This window comes from Squalius cephalus (genome assembly GCF_949319135.1).
Source record: "Squalius cephalus genome assembly, chromosome: 11".
NCBI classification, from domain to species: domain Eukaryota; kingdom Metazoa; phylum Chordata; class Actinopteri; order Cypriniformes; family Leuciscidae; genus Squalius; species Squalius cephalus.
The window spans coordinates 29,944,140-29,964,402 of record NC_137132.1 but is presented as its reverse complement, the minus strand read 5'-3'; the positions used below and the strand labels follow the sequence as shown (position 1 = coordinate 29,964,402).

At 36.6% G+C, this 20,263-nt stretch overlaps 1 protein-coding gene across 1 annotated transcript; it reads right to left on the bottom strand.

Annotated features, from left to right (window-relative positions):
• Window positions 1-9,838: 9,838 nt before the first annotated feature.
• LOC307166777 (E3 ubiquitin-protein ligase RNF14-like) lies at window positions 9,839-19,929 on the bottom strand (the record flags this gene model as incomplete). Its single annotated transcript, XM_079885415.1, has 6 exons — window positions 9,839-10,151; window positions 10,476-10,648; window positions 18,228-18,450; window positions 18,576-19,079; window positions 19,255-19,385; window positions 19,779-19,929. 6 exons carry the CDS (start codon window positions 19,927-19,929, stop codon window positions 10,011-10,013), a joined length of 1,323 nt encoding a protein of 440 aa, XP_079741541.1. The 3' UTR covers window positions 9,839-10,010.
• Window positions 19,930-20,263: the final 334 nt, after the last annotated feature.

Below are 20,263 nucleotides of genomic sequence, written 5' to 3'. Positions count from 1 at the left end.
GCGTGCTCCGCATGAGGTGCACAAGGGGCGAGGCATTTGAAACAACGTTCACTAAATTTGACTCTTTTAGAACTGAGTGTCGCAGCAGCGAACACAACAGTAGCAGTAAAAGGATATAGCATTTTTCTCGCCGGATGGCCTCAGGAGAGCAGCGACAGAAGAGAAGCGGCTTCGAGGTGAGCTGAAGGCGCTGTCTGCTGTATGCAAGGCTTGCTCTAGCTGTTATTGCTTGTTTCGACGGCGAAAGCTTCAGAGGAGGTCAGAGTCGTGAAGAGTCGCTGAAGGAGATAAAATCTGCTATTTGGCTAGAATGGGCTTCCTTTATAGACTAAGGCCACGTCCATTTATGCGCGCTCTGACGTGCGACCCAATCAGATGACTTGGCGCCCATCACTTCAGAGGCGCTTGGCCATAGGTTGTGCAGTTGCTGCAGCACAACCAATGGGCGAGCTAGACGCTCTGCTGTGTTCGCTGTGCAGCTGCACTGCGTTTTAAATTATTAGAAATAAATAATCAAAAGAGAAAGCAGTGGGAGATGGCGATCTGCAGGTACCAACCGACAGCCACCAACTGCCAACTGCAAAGCCCCAACATTCCCAAACTTTTTAAGTTAATTTGCTTTGTTTTGTTTACCTCAAAAGTAAAGCTATTTTCAATTTCTTCAGGTTCAGGATAGGTTCAGTAAAAGGTTAAAATAAACCCCATTTCAGGCTACTATTAGTATAATAAAAATGGTGTCAAATTAGCTTTTTTTTCTGTTTTTGACCATAGATGGTCAAGATGTTGTAAAATATAACAAATAACAATTTCCCCAGGTCAGAATTGTATGGAAAAATGTGTCCATTTGTCTCTGTGAGTTGTTTACATCAAAAGTTATGGCACTTTATATCACATTAGATTTTTCGGGTTTGGTGCAAAGGTTTAAAAATAAAGCATTTTGGACATTATTTCAGCTTGGTACCCAATTTAATTTTAAAATAGACACCTGAATGATAAAGAAATAACAGTTTGTGAAATTTCTTTTTAAAAAATCACCCTATACGCTTGAGAAAACGAAAATATAGTTGATCCTCTACACATTTTTGGCCATTTTTTGCTATTTTTGTCCAGAAATAGGGTCAATATGTTTTCAAATGTCAAAAATAACCATTCCATTCAATTCCTGGGGGCAGAATTGTATGGGAAAATATGTTAATTTGTCTCTGTATGTTGTTTATTTCAAATGTTATGCCACTTTCTATATAATTTTGGGATTTTTCGGGTTCCGGTCGGGTGCAGCAAAGGGTTAAAAATAAAGCATTTTGGACATTATTTCAGCTTGGTACTCAATTTAATTTTAAAATAGACACTTGAATGATAAAGAAATAACAGTTTGTGAAAAAAAAAAATCACCTTATGCGCTTGAGAAAATGAAAATAGTTGATCCTCTACACATTTTTGGCCATTTTTTGCTATTTTTGTCCAGAAATAGGGTCAATATGTTTTCAAATGTCAAAAATAACCATTCCATTCAATTCCTGGGGTCAGAATTGTATGGGAAAATGTGTTCATTTGTCTCTGTATGTTGTTTACTTCGAATGTTATGCCACTTTCTATATAATTTTTTTATTTTTCGGGTTCCGGTCGGGTGCAGCAAAGGGTTAAAAATGAAGCCTTTGGGACATTATTTCAGCTTGTTACCTGGCAGATTCTGAAAATAGACACTTTAAAGATTTAAAAAAATCAGGTGGCATAAAAAAAGCCGGGGGGGGTGCGCGTGGACCCCTATTTCCATCTAGACTAAGTAACATGCATTACGTAATCAGATTACTTTTTGATGTTATGAGTAAAAAAATGCATTACAATAACATGCATTACGAAATCAGATTACTTTTTGATCTAACAAGTAAAGTAATGCATTACAAGTGTCATACATTATGTAATCACATGACTTTTTTCGATGTCAATGAAAATTACATTCTAATAATACAAATACATTTATTTACAGTAAAAAAAGTCACTGCAGATTAAGTTTTTAAGTTTTAAGTTTCAAAAACAATATTCACATTATAATTATGAATTGTAGCTGAAACATAGCAATTGATGCATGACGTCTACTACAGTGGACATGTGATTAATCAGAGTTTTCTCTCAATCTAAAAATCAAAACTTGGAAAATTTTACTGTGATATGACTCATTAGATATTGCTTGATGCTCGCAATATTTTTTTTTACCTAAAAGAGTCTCCTAGGATAGAAGGAATGGGTGGATATTCCGGAGCAACTTGGCATGTCTGACTGACCCTTGGCCATCTTGGTTTGGAGGGGGAAAAAATCTAAACACAACGGCTTGCCACTTGGTTGCAATTTATAGGATGATGCACCAGGGTCCAATGAAGAGGCTGATGTGCAACTTTGCCATAAAAACCCGTGCAAATTCAAGAAAATGCTTTTTTAATAGCTGTCCACTGTAGTGACCACTATGCGTGAAAGGGTTAAAGGTCCCATGACATGAAAATTTCACTTTATGAGGTTTTTTAACATTAATATGAGTTCCCCTAGCCTGCCTATGGTCCCCCAGTGGCTAGACATTTTGATAGGTGTATTGGGTATTTTTGAGAAAATGAAAGCTCAGACGGGCGAATCTAATCTTCCCTTTATGTCGTCATAAGGGGAAAGGTCACCTCCCCTTTCTATAAAGAGAATTTGGCCCGCCCATGAGAAAATGAGCTGCGCGAGCGCGATATTGTTTTTTCCTCGAGAGACATCATGGCTTGAGTGAAGCATGGCAGTGAAGCATGGCAGTTGCTCAGTGTTTGGATGTACAAATGAACACAAAAATATGACCCCCTTGTCATGTTGTATGTATGTTTGTATGGACAGGTTGATGGCTAATTTCGCTGGGTGACTAAGTGACAATAAAGGCTACTACTACTACTAAAAGTATTTTTTTAGTTCCTTCATCCGAGCCTCTGAAGAACCAGTGGGTTATGTGAAGTCTGATGTGTAATTGTTCAAGTTCAGACAGATAATCTTTCTCTCAAAATCGTTCAATACTGTTTATGCATCAGTAAATAAAGCCAGTGACTAAAATATCAACTTGACATCATTTCTCTTGGTAGGATGAAAATAATCTTATTTAAACTGTGATTAAAATATATACAGAAAGCGATCAAAGAACAATCCCCTTCCAATCGCCCAAGCTGTCAATCACACAGCGCGAGTTTATCTGGACACTAAGTGCCAAAACTCGTTATGAAATAAATGTCGCTGTTACGCTGCACAACGAAGCTCTTACTGTACTTACCTCATGTTTGCATTGGTGAAATCATTAGTGAGAGTGTAGAAACTGTGTTGCAATGATAAGATCTTAATTCACGCAATCAACAGGCTGTCAATGCTCATCACTGCAACCTTTTATGTGATGGGAATAGATCTAAATACTTAAAAAACTTATCACGATTTGTTAATCTCGATAGCTGTAATAGTAAAAACGTAACATAGGCCCTGTCCCAAATGGCTCCGGACTTGTGGACTTCCTCAGAGTCCACACTTTGGTGATGTTATGTAGTGCAGACCTTTAAGGCCCTTGGCGCAAGTCTACAAGGGCGCATTGAGAGGTATTTTTGGGACAGACTCGATTGTCACGCCGGAAATAACGGTCTGGTTGTTGTTGGACAGGAGAAATCACATTTTTGTGCTCCGACGTCTTATCTCCATGTCAACTACACAGCCTTTTACAGTTCTATATTTTGATATTGTACATGCCACCTGGGCATTAGATACATCATGCTTATTTAAATGATGTATACAGTTGTACATAATAATACATAATGTTCCATTTGAACTAAGATTACAATATTAACACATAATGAAAATGTGCATGAGTTTCAGATGAATTTACAGGTATCAATATTCATACTATGTTTTACATATGACTCAGTAAAGCCCTGACATTCGGTTCTACGCTTCAAGGGTACAAAGGGAGCACTGCTGAGCACACTTCAGAGCGTTAAAATGCTGAATGGGACGGCTTACGGCGGACTCGTAGACTCGGCAAGCACGCGCAATTTAAGTCCACGAGACCGAACGTCCGCATAAAATGCGCCATTTGGGACATGGCCATAGCTGTAATAGTAAAAGTATTCGAGAGAGTTCCACATGTAATGCTAGCTATTTCATATGCAAGCATGTCAGCCAATCACAGCAGTGGGCGTTTACACTGAAGTCTCACAGCAGACACGCCCCTTCAAACAGAGCGTTCAAATCAGAGGCTAAAATCAGGCTAGGAAATATGCTTTTTATTTCTAAATTATTAACATTTTTGATCTTAAAAACATACTAACATTATAAGGGCACCCCAGGAAACATTATAAAATAATAAAATAATCCATGTCATGGGACCTTTAAAATACCCAGCAGAGAAGTGATATGAATATTTATTACTTAAATACGCTCTTGAGCACATAAATAATAATATTTGCTATCGACATAATATCTGTTTTAGTATATATATATATATATATACAGTATATATACAGTGCTATGCATAAGTTTAGACACCCATGCTAAAGTTGACTAAAAAGAGGAATAAAAAATCATCTTTTGGAAATTGAACTTAATGCCTTAATTTAAAAAATTAGGAAAAATCCAACCTTTAAGGACACCAATTTTCTTTGTGAATGAATAATGTATCGTAAATAAATAAATGTTCTTCCTTAAAATACAGGGTGCATAAGTTTGGACACCCCTATGTTAAATTCCCATAGAGGCAGGCAGATTTTTATTTTTAAGTATTTAAAAAAAAAAAATTTTTAGGATACTATGCATCCTGATAAAGTTCCCTTGGCCTTTGGAATTAAAATAGCCCCACATCATCACATAGCCTTCACCATACCTAGAGATTGGCATGGGGTACTTTCCATAAGATCATCTCTCAATGCAAATCAAACTAGCTATTAGGCTAACTGAAATAAAACCATGCCAATCTCTAGGTATGGTGAAGGCTATGTGATGATGTGGGGCTATTTTAATTCCAAAGGCCAAGGGAACTTTATCAGGATGCATAGTATCCTAAAAAATATAAATAAATAAAAATACTTAAAAATAAAAATCTGCCTGCCTCTATGGGAATTTAACATAGGGGTGTCCAAACTTATGCACCCTGTATTTTAAGGAAGAACATTTAGTTATTTATGATACATTATTCATTCACAAAGAAAATTGGTGTCCTTAAAGGTTGGATTTTTCCTAATTGTTAAAATTAAGGCATTAAGTTCAATTTCCAAAAGATGATTTTTTATTCCTCTTTTTAGTCAACTTTAGCATGGGTGTCTAAACTTATGCATAGCACTGTATATATATATATACTTTTTACATATATATATATTTATTTATTTATTTTTAACTTTTCAGCACTACAGGGTTATTATGGAGCCATAAAAACATTTCAATTCGTTAAATTTCAAATGTTCAATATTCGTTTAAAGAAATCAAATTCAGAACTATTTAAAATTCCACATAATATTTAATTTTGTTAGATTACACTTGTCAATAATTCAAATTTACACAATTAAAATTCAAATAATTTTGTCATATTATAAGCTCCATAGTAATAACCTAAAATTTGACAAGGGACCAATTATTTAAGCTTGGTAACTCAGGGAAAATAATGTAGTGCATAATGCATTCTAAACACCATGTTCTGAATGACGCCTGAAAACAATTCAATATGTAAAAAATACATGTATATTGCACAGCTATCATGTCAAAGAGCAGTTTAAGATCCGTTTATACCTGGTTCCTCTTAGCCAGATGGGTATTTGGTAGATTTGGGTTGCTCTCTGTATGACAGTGGTACACCACAACAGCAGTGCAGTGGTGTTAGCGCACATGGACTGGTTGGGTAAGATGCAGCAACCTTTCCACACCACAAGAGAGGCCTATTCAGAGCCAGTGTCTGCTATTCTAGCCAAAGGGATTGCAGCAGCAAGACAGGTTGTGGTGCTTTTGAATGGGCCTCTAGAATAAAGGCAAGTGCTTTGTATGTTTTTGTGAGGTATTGTCTCATTACCTGACACTGTGTGCCTTACAAAGACCCAACCCTACAAACACTGAGACTGGGCAGACATTTACTTAACTTAACATCAGTTCATATGCACGCAACGGAATTTATAGTTATTGTAAAATATTTGCCTATTAGATTTGCCTCCATCAGTCTTATAGGAAAAAAATAATCTGGTAACATCAATATACTTTAAAATTCCACAAACTAAGTTTCACTTTCATTGTTATTTTCTTATTTTGGACACTTTACTTAGAGAAGAGTATAGTTATAACAGGAAAATATTAGGAGAACTGGGGAAGGAACAGGATCAGGAAACTACTTGAGCCAGTTTCAAACTTACAATGTTGAAGAAAAGGTTCTTTATATGATTTATGTAATCTTTTAAAAGGCCATTGATGATAACATTGAAAAACTTATTTGAATCACCTTATTTTGATATTTCTATAGAATGTGCTATCTAGCTTTTAAACATATATATATATATATATATAATTTTATGCAGTTGATAACCACACATGCTTTTACTGCGTAGTCAAACATGCTCAACTAAAAACAAAATCCAGAAAAATTGCTTGGTACTTCTGGGGTCTGTGGTATTATTGCCAAACACATTATTAAATTGTTATGGGTCTGCTAAATGAATAAATGTTTTAAAGTTTCTTTATTCAGAGGGAGTGCATTACAGTGATGTAAAATCACTAACATTTAACGTATACTTAACACATTACACAACATACAGCAGGTAATAATTGATAAACAATAAAAACTTTATTGCGTTTCTCAGTCTCGATGCTTTGTTCTTCACAACATCCTTTAACATTTAAAAAAGTACTTGTGAAAATAAAACAGCACACATTGTAATATCTAATAAAAGCAATACAAGTGACCAAAATAAGCAAATAATGAAAGTGAAACTAAGTTTGTTTTTGTCTTTAATTCCTATAAGACTGATGGAGAATCTAATAGGCTAATATTTTAGAGTAACTGTAACAGCAAAATTACATTGTCAGGAATGGTTATTGTAGTAACACACACGACAAAAGAGAACAAAAACAGTCTTTAATAAATCCACAAGAAACACTCAGGAAATTGTAGGAGTAAACATTAACACAACCATGTTAAATAAAGACGATACTGGACATATGAACTGAGAATACATATAAACTTAAATATATTGGGAGAGTAATCAAGATAAAACAGAACAGGTGTGTAGAACTACTCAACCACCAAGGAAACTAACTAGAAAACAGGCAGGCAACACAGGGAAAACAAAACAGTGAAACCCCTAATGTGGACAGGCAACAGATATTTGCCTCTAATCAGTTAAAAGCTAATAAATATAACCCCAAAATCCAGAGCCGTGACATTTACAAATGTAAGCTTTTCTGTAGATCTAGTAGATAAAAATAAAATTTAAAAAAAACTCTACTTCAGTTTAGTTGAAAGTGAAAGACAATATATAATGTAATGTAATAACAATAGCTTTTTTAGCTGTCATAATTATTGATCCCATTTTGTTTTTTGTTTTTTTGGATAGGCCTGTGGAGTTCTGGAAGAATCTTTTATGGAGAGACATGAACAAACTGGAACTTTTTGGACCCATGCATAAGCAGTAGGTCTGGTGAAGGAATGGCTCATGAACACTGTCGGTCCAGGGTCAAACAGAACTGTCTGACGCTTTGCTGCAGCAGGAAATGAAAATCTCGCAGGAATAGCCTGTAGTTTTCCAGAGGTTTCTCTGTTCTTACACAATACACTTTATGAATACCACTATGTGCAGAAAATACATTAGAGCAAGGTAAAATAAATATAAACAAAAACAGTATAAATGTTCCTTTGATGGCACATGGATATGTAACCTATGCAATGCCACTTGAAAATTAGATTTAAAAAAAACATTGTGTCATCAGCGTGTCAGTAGTGATGAAGCTTAGCCATTTTTATGTATTCATTTTAATAGTTACAAAGGTTCTCATTGTTAAATCATTGTTAATTTTCTAATTAACTTCAACACTAGTGGAAAGTTTCAGTTCATATGAGTGATTTGAAATATATATAGCTCATCAATCAGATATCTGCAGTCACAAATCAGTTCACTGTACTGTAGACAAGTTGAAGAACCAACAAGCAGTTTTATTCAATCCAAACATGAACACAAGCAAAGACTTGACTTGGCAAAGAAACATGAGACTCACCAGCAGCAGATAGACACTAACAATACACAACAAGGTAAGGCAAACAAGAGGGCTTAAATATACATGGACTAATCACATAACAAGGAACACCTGGAATAATCAAACAATAAGCTAATGACTAAACTGAACATAGAAACACATGAGTAGAATAAACCAATGAAAACATAACACATATAGCAAAGTAGGGATGCACTGTTTTTTTTTTACTTGCCGAGATCATCTTACCTGTATTTTCATTGCATTTTTAATAAAAAAAAATAAAATAAAAAATGGGAAGAGAAACCAAAAGAATATGAATCAAATTAGTTGGCTCAGCAAATACATATTTCCTTCAGTTATTTTCATGCCTAATTATGCCTGATAAAATTTATTGTAGGAGCTTCTGTTACTTTCACTGTTCATATTATTTCTCTATCATATTTTATCTTTAATTAAATAGCACAGTGAACATTTAGAGCTGCTCCAGCAGGGCTCAACCAGTCAAGAGCAATGAACGATTTTCTCTCTCTTTTGTTGTTAGTTTAATATTGAGGACAAAGACAGCAGTAAGTTTATTAGGCTGCTGTCACTTTAAGAGCTGCAGGCGTCCAACTGTTTACGTTCACTTAAGACAAGGAGACTTGCCTATATGGGCATTTTGACATAATTTTGTGTGAATTTGTCCTTTCAAGCACATGAAGACATGAAAGAGAACAAGATTCAATATGCTATTCACATGCTGTCTGAGGCAGCATTCTGGGATTACCTGGGATTACCTGGGATTACCGCCTTTCTGTAATAATATAAAGAACCACTCGCTTTCCACCTTATTTTTCAGGTAAGCGCGGCAAGGTCATTTGTACTTTTTAATGTGTCTGGCTTCCGGCGTAATTCGCTTCCTGTTATTTTTAGCTGTACAGAACAGCTTGTTATGCGGCTTGATATTGCAACATGTTATTCATTCCCTACTTTATTATTTTAATGTACTATTTTACAGTTTACTGCACTTTGAAAGCCTATATATTTTCTCGTTATTTCCCTATAGCAGGTAATAAATTCTCGCGAAAGTGCGAAAGTCTCGCACATTCACAGAAAACACCTTACTTCTGCATTGAAAAATAAGGTAGATACATAAATCATGTAACATTTCATGTTTTTACTTGCATACGATTTAGTTTTAATTCAAATGACGCATGTATGCTGAGTGAACGATCATCAATCAAGATCATGCAACTCTCTTTACTGTCAGTTAACGTTAGTAATATGCTCCTCATTTTACTTTTTTGCTATCACCCTATCCGACCGAACTACAAACTTTCCAGCGATGTCAATGAAAAAGGGATGCGTGCTCGACAAGCTTGCGCGTCTGTGCCACTGCGCTCTCAATCCACTCCGTGTTTCGCTTATCAGCTCGTGCACAGCAGCTATGTATAAATATTTCATTTGTTTAACATTCTATTAATTCGATACATTAACTTCATAGACATCCTTCTCTGATATATCCATTCTGCTCTCTGTTTGCTCTATTGTCTGTGTTTTTTTTTTGTTTGTTTTTTTTTGTCACAAGCAAATGTTGGTATCGGAGCATTTTAATGAGTACCCAATCACAGTATCGGACCCGATACCTCAGAGCAAAGGAAACACATTACAAGATCACATGTGGAACAGGGGAATCACGGCATAACCAGGAAACATGTCTGTGAGAAACTACAAAATAAGACCTGAACACAAACAAAACACAAACTAAAAACATCTGCCATATTTTTTAGTTAACGTATAGGCAAAAGCCACTATTCGTCGATGTCTACCTGGTTGCACAGCGAGTCTCTGAAGTGGCTGTAGGGGTCCCTTCTGTCGAGAATTTTAAGGCAGATCCAGCAGAAATACTGACTACAAGAGGAGCAGGTCATCTTGTTACAGCCCTCTATTTTCTATTAAAAAAAAAAAGAATAAAAAAAAGTCAGGGAGTTTTTGGAAAGTGTCAGATTACAATAACTGATGGATTTCTACATTTCAAGCAGTATTGTTTACCGTATTTTTAGATTCACTTTTAATGAATAACAAATTGATGGAATTTAGGATCAAATCCGATCATGCACGTGTCTTGTATACAAGGCCCCAATAATTCTGCTTCTGTGTCTATTGTTTTTCTCAGTCAACAAAAAGAGAAAATATAATTATTTTTCTAAGGATCACACCTTTAGGACCACACAAGTGAAATGTCTGTTTGCAGTCATGAGCTAGTAGTTGCTGACCTGTATGTTAATGTAACAGGAAGGGCAGATTTTAGAGTTATCCATCACCCAGTCTTCGCTTAACGACTCTTCCGTTGCTCTTTGAATTTGCAGCATTTCATAACTCTTTTTAAGTTGTTCCTTCTCCTTTTCACTGGCAGCAAGGTACTCATCCCTCAACCTGCGAAGCTCCTCTGTTAAAGAAATGCAGAAATGTTACAGTTTGCAGTTTTACACTGCAAATGGCTAATAAAGTGAACTGTGAACTGTTATAAAAAATATTTTATTCTAATGACAGTCCGCTAAAAACTTTCTGTAAGGACGCTTGTGTTTTTGTGTATTGTGAAAAGCAAGTAATCCTTGCAAACCCCTTCAGTTGAACACTTTTCAGGTGGTGTTTTACAACACTAATGGCACCCAGGGCAGCATGAAAATGTCTGGATTTACTAAAGGCACGCAGTGAAATATTAGCAATGAATAGGCGTGGACACTGTTATTTTTTTAGCTTAATTTCAGACCCGAAATTTTTGGGAGGAGAGTATTTGAATAAATCACGCAAAGTGATTTACTTTGGTTTGTGGGTCAATTTATTGGTATTTTCTATTTTCCCCATCATTTAAAGCCAAAAAAAAAGCATGTCTTATCCCATTTTACACTTGACATGACTGCGATAGATACAATGCTTTTGGTAGATTGCTTTGGTCTAAATGGAAATGAGCTGCTGCTTCTGTGTTCTTTGATTTGTGCATTGTCTGTGAATCACCTGCAGAACTTTCCACTCCCATCCTGCTTTTATTGGGGTCTCACAGCAATTTGCCCTGTTTAGTAAATCTGGCCCTAAACCTTTGCAGAGCCTCTCCACAACCTTAACCAAGGCACTTATAGACAGTGTAAGACTGAAAATACTGGTTGGGGCCTGGTCTATGAGACAAATGGGCCCTGCTGGCTAATTAACATTCGACCTCCCCATACAACCTCACTTTCTCTCAGAAACAACTAAGAACTCACACAAGAACATGGTTTAATGTGAATGTTTATCATTGACTGTTATGTTTTTGGTGTCATTTGAAATGTCTCAAAGTGAGTGGTACAGATATCTCATATCCAGAGAGATAAAATAAAAGGAAATAAGGTTTAGAGAAGTTTAGAGAAAACTGGTTAAGCCTTTTGAGGGTGGTCTCCCCCATCCCCCATGTCACCTGGTCAAAGAGGATAAAGGAAGGTGTTCGCGCTCTCTCTCTCTCTCTCTATCTCAGGTACAAGCTGGGTAAGATTATTTGGTGTAACCAATGTATAACCATGTTCTAGATATTTGAATTGATTGTGGAATTGATCTCTGATATCTGAAATATTAAATTGTTACATGTGATTATTCTAACTGATTTTGACATTGTTCATTTAATGGTTAGAAGGAATAGTCAAACATTCGCTCACAATTAATGATCCAAAGATAGCTTAAAACCTTTTCATTTATGGAGTCAGATGAATTAACGAGAGAATACATGATTAATGTATTGCAAATTGAACCAACCAATACTTTGCATGAGTGAGGACAGAAAACGTGATAACCTTCCCCGTGTATTGGCGAACCGGCGTTGGACCAATATATAGGGCCTTACAAAATGGTGACCTCGACGTGATTTGAACACGCAACCTTCTGATCTGGAGTCAGACGCGCTACCGTTGCGCCACTAGGCCCTCTAAGAAGTTGGACGCCGACCGCTCAGGGCCGCGTAACTAGTTAGCATGCCGGAGTCTCGTTCGTTATCGGAATGAACCAGACAAATCGCTCCACCAACTAAGAACGGCCATGCACCACCACCCACAGAATCGAGAAAGAGCTATCAATCTGTCAATCCTTTCCGTGTTCGGGCCGGGTGAGCTTTCCCGTGTTGGCGAACCGGCGTTGGACCAATATATCGGGCCTTACAACAGCGTTGGAGGTAACATATTAACCCCCTGAGGTCGGCTATCGCGGCGGCGCTCGTTTTTTTCCGTATGAGTGCAAAAAAAAATTAAAAAAATAAAATAATTTTTATCTTATATGCTTGTGTTATACATCAATCGATCCTGTTTAGTGTGTATTTTTTTTGTGTATGCTCATAATAAAAACAAAGTGTTGTGCTTTTCGCCAAATAAAGAAAAATAAACATGATGCGAGTTCTGCCTACTCTCCGTCAGTGAAGTCAATTCTGAAACGCGTCCGAAAATGAACTGTAACTCAGCGAATACTCAGTCAAACAGGCATACAGTCACACAGGCATGAAGCTTGAATTCTCTTCTTTCAAATGAAGTAATTTTTATAAAAAACAAATATTCACAGTTTATATAATATGTATGTAAAGAGAGAGATGTCAGTCGTTCTCATCTCAGCTAATTAAGTTTTAATGTGACTCCGCCTACGGAGACCGCGCTATTCAAACGCAAATGTGAGGCGATCCATACAAACCTGTGAAACGCCCACATCCGCTGGATAAGGCCGGTAAAACACTGGATGCGTGGCGTTGTCTCAGCTGCGTGGCGTGTCCGTTTTTATTTCGGCTCCCATGTTAACAGTTTAGAGTTTGCACACTGCCTGTGTGAGACGCGCGTCTCAGGCGCGGCACGAGCCGCGTGGAAAACGTGTGCATTCTAGAAATAGAACCGACGCCTATTTTTCACGCGACACGCAAGCGTCTTGGAAGCGTTTCCATGCAAAATTGAATAGGAAAATCTGTTTATTTGTCATTTTGACACGAATACATATTAATAAATGTCCTTTTGATGTTTAAAAGTGTCTAGGTTTTGACATAAATGCAAATATAAATGTAATTTTACAAAATATGATCGATTTTCAAATACTGCTGTATTGAATGAACAGCTTTTAGCAAACTCTATTGCTATACTGAGATGAGGAATATATACTGTATGTGTTTTGTCAAAAATAAAGTCATCAACTAACTAATGAATCCTTTACTTTGAAATACGTATGATAAAATGTATACTTTAGTTTTGAAAGACGTTGACTAGTTTTGAAAAGATTATAAAGTATGTATGTGCATGCATATATATATGTGTGTGTGTATATGAAGAGTTCAGATGCAAAAGCCTCTAAATGCCATCTGAAATTTTCTCCTAGAATGATCATTTTTATGAAGCTTGTATATTTAAGTTAGCTATAGGTGACACACCTGAATGAATGGCTCATTAAGTATGCAGGGACGTAGTCTCACCAGGTGTGAACTACTAAATATGCATGATGCTGTTGGAGCGTTTACGCCCCATCCGCATATTGGCTTTCCAAACTAAAAGTGTTTCACAAAACTAAAATCAATGTATCGTTTTTTTGTGGATGATTAGGCAGGATGATTTTCATATCATTTTGAAGAAAAAACACTAGGCGATGACATCCATTAGTCAAAAGTCTTATTGCCACATATTTAGTATGTGTTTTGTGGCCTTATTTCAGAAACTTTAATTTTTAGTTTTTTCGATAACCATGCATAAACATTATTCTCTCAAAAATGAAAACATGTACATACATGTGGCTCACATATTATGGAAGTCCTGTTTGTGCTATATAGAGTGAATTTACACCTTTGCCATTAATATGTTTATAAGCAACTGAAAAAAGCACAAATGTCAGGGCATGTCAGAACATCTCAAGGACCCCAAAAACACCCCAGACCCCAGAGGGTTAACGCAACTTAGTCAAGTCAAGTTTATTTATATAGCGCTTTTCACAATACAGATTGTATCAAAGCAGCTTCACAGTATTAAATTAAAATAATACATCAATGTTTGTTTCTAGTGGAAAACATCCACGTTTGGTAATGCTGATCAATAGTATTGTTGATTGATTAATTAAATTAAATATCCCCAAATATCCCCAACTGAGCAAGCCAAAGGCAACAGTGGCAAGGAACCGAAAAACTCCATCAGGTGACCTAATGGAGAAAAAAAAACCTTGGGAGAACCGAGGCTCAGTCGGGGGCCAGTTCTCCTCTGGCGTTTATAAACTAGAGGCCGGATTGTAGTTTGAACTGTAAGATTAAGAATATTATATGAATGCCTGGCTGAAGAGATGCGTCTTTAATCTAGTTTTAAACTGGGAGAGCGAGTCTGAGCAACGAACAGTATCAGGAAGACTATTCCAGAGTTTTGGAGCTAAATGTGAAAATGCTCTCCCTCCTTTGGTGGATCTGGATATCCTAGGTATGACCAAAAGCCTCGAATTTAGTGATCTTAAAGAGCTCGATGGATTATTGGGCGATAGAAGATCCGTTAAATAGACTGGAACTAAGCCGTTTAGGGCTTTATAAGTCAGTAGCAATACCTTGTAATTAATACAGAACTTTATAGGTAACCAATGTAGTGATGATAAAATTGGTGTTATATGATCATATTTTCTTGATCTAGTAAGTACTCTAGCGGCGGCATTTTGGACTAACTGTAGCTTGTTTATTAAGGATGCAGGACAACCGGCTAATAAAGCATTACAGTAATCTAGTCTCGAGGTCATGAATGCATGAACTAACTTTTCTGCATCAGAAACTGATAGCATGTTACGTAGCTTAGCAATGTTTCTAAGGTGGAAAAAGGCTGTTCTTGTAACATATGAAATATGATTTTCAAAAAACAGGTTGCAGTCTAGTATAACACCCAGGTCTTTTACTGTAGAGGATAAAGTAACAGGACATCCTACTATGTTAAAGTTGTAGTGTGAGAGGTTTTGTTGGCGGTTTTTTGAACCGATGATTAGTACCTCTGTCTTGTCTGGATTTAATAAAAGAAAATTGCGCGTCATCCAATCTTTTATATCTTTAACACACTCTGTCAATTTGGATAATTTAGCGTTTTCATCTGGCCGTGATGAAATATAGATTTGAGTGTCATCAGCATAACAGTGGAAACTAATTCCATGTTTCCTTATAATATTTCCAAGTGGCAGCATATATATTGAGAATAACAGAGGGCCTAACACAGATCCCTGTGGCACTCCATAGTTTACTGGAGTTATGATCGATTTTTCTCCATTTAAATAAACAAAATGGTAGCGGTCAGATAAGTATGATCTGAACCAGCTTAATGCTTGTCCTTGAACACCAGTATAATTTTGTAGTCGATCTAAGAGTATTGTGTGATCTATAGTATCGAACGCAGCACTAAGATCAAGTAAAACTAGTATTGAGATACAGCCTTGGTCAGAAGCTAAGAGTAAATCATTTGTGATTTTAACGAGCGCAGTTTCAGTGCTATGGTGCGGCCTGAATCCAGACTGAAACTTTTCATAGATGTCATTTTCTTGCAAGAAAGAGCCCAGTTGAGCGGACACAACTTTTTCTAGTATTTTAGACATAAAAGGAAGATTTGAAATGGGTCTATAATTTGCTAGATTATGTGGGTCTAATTGTGGTTTCTTAATGAGAGGTTTTATAACTGCCAGTTTAAATGATCTTGGAACATGACCTATAGATAAAGATGAGTTAATAATATTGAGGAGAGGCTCTTCCACTATAGGTAACACTTCTTTCAGTAGTTTAGTGGGTATAGGATCTAATAAACATGTTGTTGTTTTAGATGAAGTGATATTTATTTAACTCTTTTTGTTCTATAGTTGTAAAGCACTGTAATTGTTCTTGCGGGGTGATAATTGAGGCTGAATTATAAGGCGCGATTGAGGATTGAACGTTTACAATTGTGGTTCTGATGTTTTCTATTTTCTCAGTGAAGAACTTCATGAAATCATTACTACTAAACTGTAACGGAATATTTTGTTCAGGTGACATCTGTTTATTTGTTAGTCTAGCCACGGTGTTAAATAAAAACCTAGGATTGTTTTGGTTGTTTTCTATTAGTTTGCGGAGGTGCTCAGCCCTGGCCGCTTTTAGGGCCTTTTTATAACGTGACATACTGTCTTTCCATGCGATTCTAAAGACCTCTAAATTAGTTTGTTTCCATTTACGCTCTAAATTACGGGATTCTCTCTTTAGAACATGCGCATTATTGTTGTACCATGGTGCTTTACTTTTCTCTCTGACCTTTTTTAATCTAATGGGTGCAACAATATCCAATTTTCCAGAGGGAATGGTGCTCATAGTGCTAGTTAATTCCTCTAGTTCATCTGTTTGTTTGGGTTCACTGAGCAGCTGAGACAGATCAGATAAGCAATTTGAAAAATTATCTATGGTGGATGGAAGTATTGTTCTGCCTGATCGATAACGCGGCGCAGCATGATATATTACAGGAGTACGTAACGTCCGGTAACGTTTTGCTTGACCCCAAAGGAATTTAATAAATCTGTAAACGCAGCCCCTAACGCATCATTTGGATTATCTACGTGTATGTTAAAATCTCCAACAATTAATGCTTTATCAACATTGACTAATAGGTCTGAGAGAAAATCTGCAAACTCTTTTAGGAAATCAGCGTAAGGCCCAGGCGGTCTATATACGGTAGCCAAGGCTAGAGATAATAGGGATGTTTTTCTAACATTTAAGAGCGTAACATTTAGTACAAGTACTTCAAACGAAATAAACTTATAACCCGTTTTCTGAGTAACAATGAGAATATCTCTATAGATTGTTGCAACACCGCCGCCACGACCAATCAGATGGGGCTCATGCTTATAGGAGTATCCTGATGGAGTAGACTCATTTAGACCAAAATAATAATTTGGTTTAAGCCAGGTTTCAGTAAGGCAAAGTACATCGAAGCAATTATCTGTGACTATTTCATTTACAATAACTGCCTTAGGTGTGAGTGATCTAATGTTTAGAAGACCTAGCTTTAGAAATTGTTTTTGTTTACTTACGCAATCAGATTACTTTTTTTCAAGTAACTAGTAAAGTAACACATTACTTTTAAAATGACATCAAATTATCTCAGTTAATTTTTCTAAATAAGTAGGTTCCTTTGTTTTCCCAAGTATTAACTGACTGCTCTCCTCTCCTCATGTTGAAAGAAATCATGAGTGAACATGATGTTATTAAAGTTCTAGATATGTGAGCATGCATTTACTCAATTGCAAAAAGAAAATATGGAAAAATGGAAAAATGAATAACTGTAATGCAAACTCAGAATATTACGCAAACCTGCAATAATTAAATGTTAAATAACACAAAAAAATGTTTTATCCAATGTCTTTGCTGCTGACCTTCAATGATCCAATTAAACCATACTTATATACTAATACAAAAATTACTTTATATAAACATCACATTTGTGTAAACATTTTTTGTTTTTATTGCTGAAGTAACAGTGTTGAAATTTCTTCTCCTGCATCCTTTTCTAGAATGAAAGCACAGCTGGAACGTTTGTTTGAGCTGCGCCCTCTACTGTACAGGTATGATTTTGCATTTCCTTCAGAACTTTTCCCTTTTGGTGTGAATGGGCAATTTTTATTATTATTATTATTAACTAACAAGAAAGCCCAGCCCAGGTGAGAAAAGTAACGCAAAAGTATGTAACACATTACTTTCCATAAAAATGTGTTACTTTTTTGGTAATGCATTTACTTTTAACTTTCCCCAACACTGATTATAGACACAAAAATTCTTCTTCTTTATTTTCTGCATTTCACACCTGTTTTAGCTGGTTGCCTAATCTAGCTTTATAATAATCCTGCCGTTGTATACTATGAATATTGATGGCTCTGTTACAATTTCCTTCATCTATTGTTGCTTTGGATAAAAGCATCTACTAAATGCACAAATGTGAGTCGCTATTCAAATAAAATTGATTGACCTAACTCTACTTGTCTTTATGAACATTGCCACTCCACTGTGATCTTACCTTCTTTGCAGAGAGAGAGGGGATGATATGCTCGCTTGCAGAGGGTGCAGAAGACGAATCGGCAAGAGGGGCAGATGCCCATGTTGGCGTCAGGCTCGATCATCACAGCCATACAGCAACTCATGCGTGGACAATAAACAATATCTGCCATTAGGTTCAGACTCGACTGCAGGAGGAGGCGGTCATAGCGGGCGAATTCATCTTCGCCCACCAGAAGTTTCACCTACAGTATAATAGCAGTACAGAGGCGTTAGTTCCTCTTAAACTACTGTTCAAACAGCTAAAGTGCTTAATAGTCAAAACCTATTCATAGCTCATACTCAGGCACAAACACGCAAGAAAAAGTACCTGTGCAGGAGAGGCCAAGGACATACACTCGGGCTCAGGACAGGTAAGGCTCTGGACTTTGCCATCTCTTATCTGGATCTGAAAGTATTCCTTCACACATGCCTTGCAAAAAACATGCTGACACTCTTTGAAGAGCAAAGAGTTGGAACCGAGATTCTCAGAGAAGCAGATTCCACAGGAAAAAACCTTGCTATCAAACTCCTTCTGTTTCTGAGCTTCATTAAAATCCAGCAGCTGGCTTAGTATATCTGTGTGAGGGTCAACTTCTTGGACTGCTCGTTGGTCCAAGTCTTGCACTTTGCTCTTTTCTACAGCAGTGTCTTCTGCTTGGTTCTGACCAGATTCACAGTGAGGCTGCCCACCAATGGTTTGGACCTCGAGGGGAGACTGGATGTTCAGAAATTCCAGAGTTTCTTCCTTTAGAAACTGGATCCAGGTAAAAAGAACCACATTGCCCCTGTTCTCTTCCCAAAGTCCATCCAGTCTCTTGCAAAGTGCAGTGATCTTTTAGACATTAAATAACTTATTAATTGAGCAGAGATTATCTTAATGATTATGCCATTATCATTATGCCAATATCATGCCCAAAACTAAAATACCAAATAATTCTATAAATAAAAATACAAAACTATTAAATGTTATCATCTAATTGCACAAGATCAATGCTAAAAATACAAACCTGAACTCTTGAAAGCCACTTGGAGCTTAAAGTAAAGACTGGAGCCGATGATGAAGGGTAGTCTGTAGGTAGTTCAAAATTCAGAACCAAGGGGGGTAGAAAGGATATTCCAAACTCTACGCATGCCTCTCCTATGAAAATATGCACAAAACATCAGCTTATAAAGACTTTACTTAATTTTTTTTTTTTTTACTTTTTATCTCACACCGTGTACTTTTTTCTCGCAATTGCGTTTTTTTAAAAAGTCAGAAATAAGTGAGAAATAAACTCGCAGGTGCAAGATCTTACCACTTTTAAGTTTTGGTACAGTTTGAATGCAAAGATGAAAAAAATGTGACTTAATTGTGTGTTTGGAAAAAAAGGCATAATTGTGGAGTACGAGAACTGCTGTTTTTTGCCTTGGTATCATGTTTTATTATCATGGTTTAGTAGTCAATAATAGTTCAAAATACAATATTTTTCAAAATCACAGTACGTTTTTACTTATTTATTTATTTGTAAGCAAATCTTGCATAAAATCTTACCCTTGACTAGCAGTCTGAAGTTAGGAGGAAGCTCAAGGCACAGTTGGATCTTGCCCCTCTGTCTTGATTCTGTCCTGTGAAACTCCTCTTCGTCATATATGCTCTCTAGCGCCAGCAGTTCATCTGCTTGTGCTTCCTGGTCGGCTGACATTTGAACACTCCTGAGATAAAAACAAGTATTGTGAAACTTCTCCAATGGATTTTTAGACTGCTAACTGCCGAACTGATGCATGACAGCGCAAGAACAGGGACTGCATGTAGAATATTAAATAGTTTTAAAGTCCACATAAAACAGTATTTTATCCATGATTGGAAATGCATGAAAAGTGGTCTCTGACCGCTCCTAATAGACTCTGGCCTATTAGACACCTAACCACAAGGAAAAACAGTCAACTTTATTACGGTTACTTTTCTTAAATAAGACATCCTTGATGACTAATGCAGCCTTCAAATGTGACCTCCGGAGGACGGAGCCTCTGAAATGA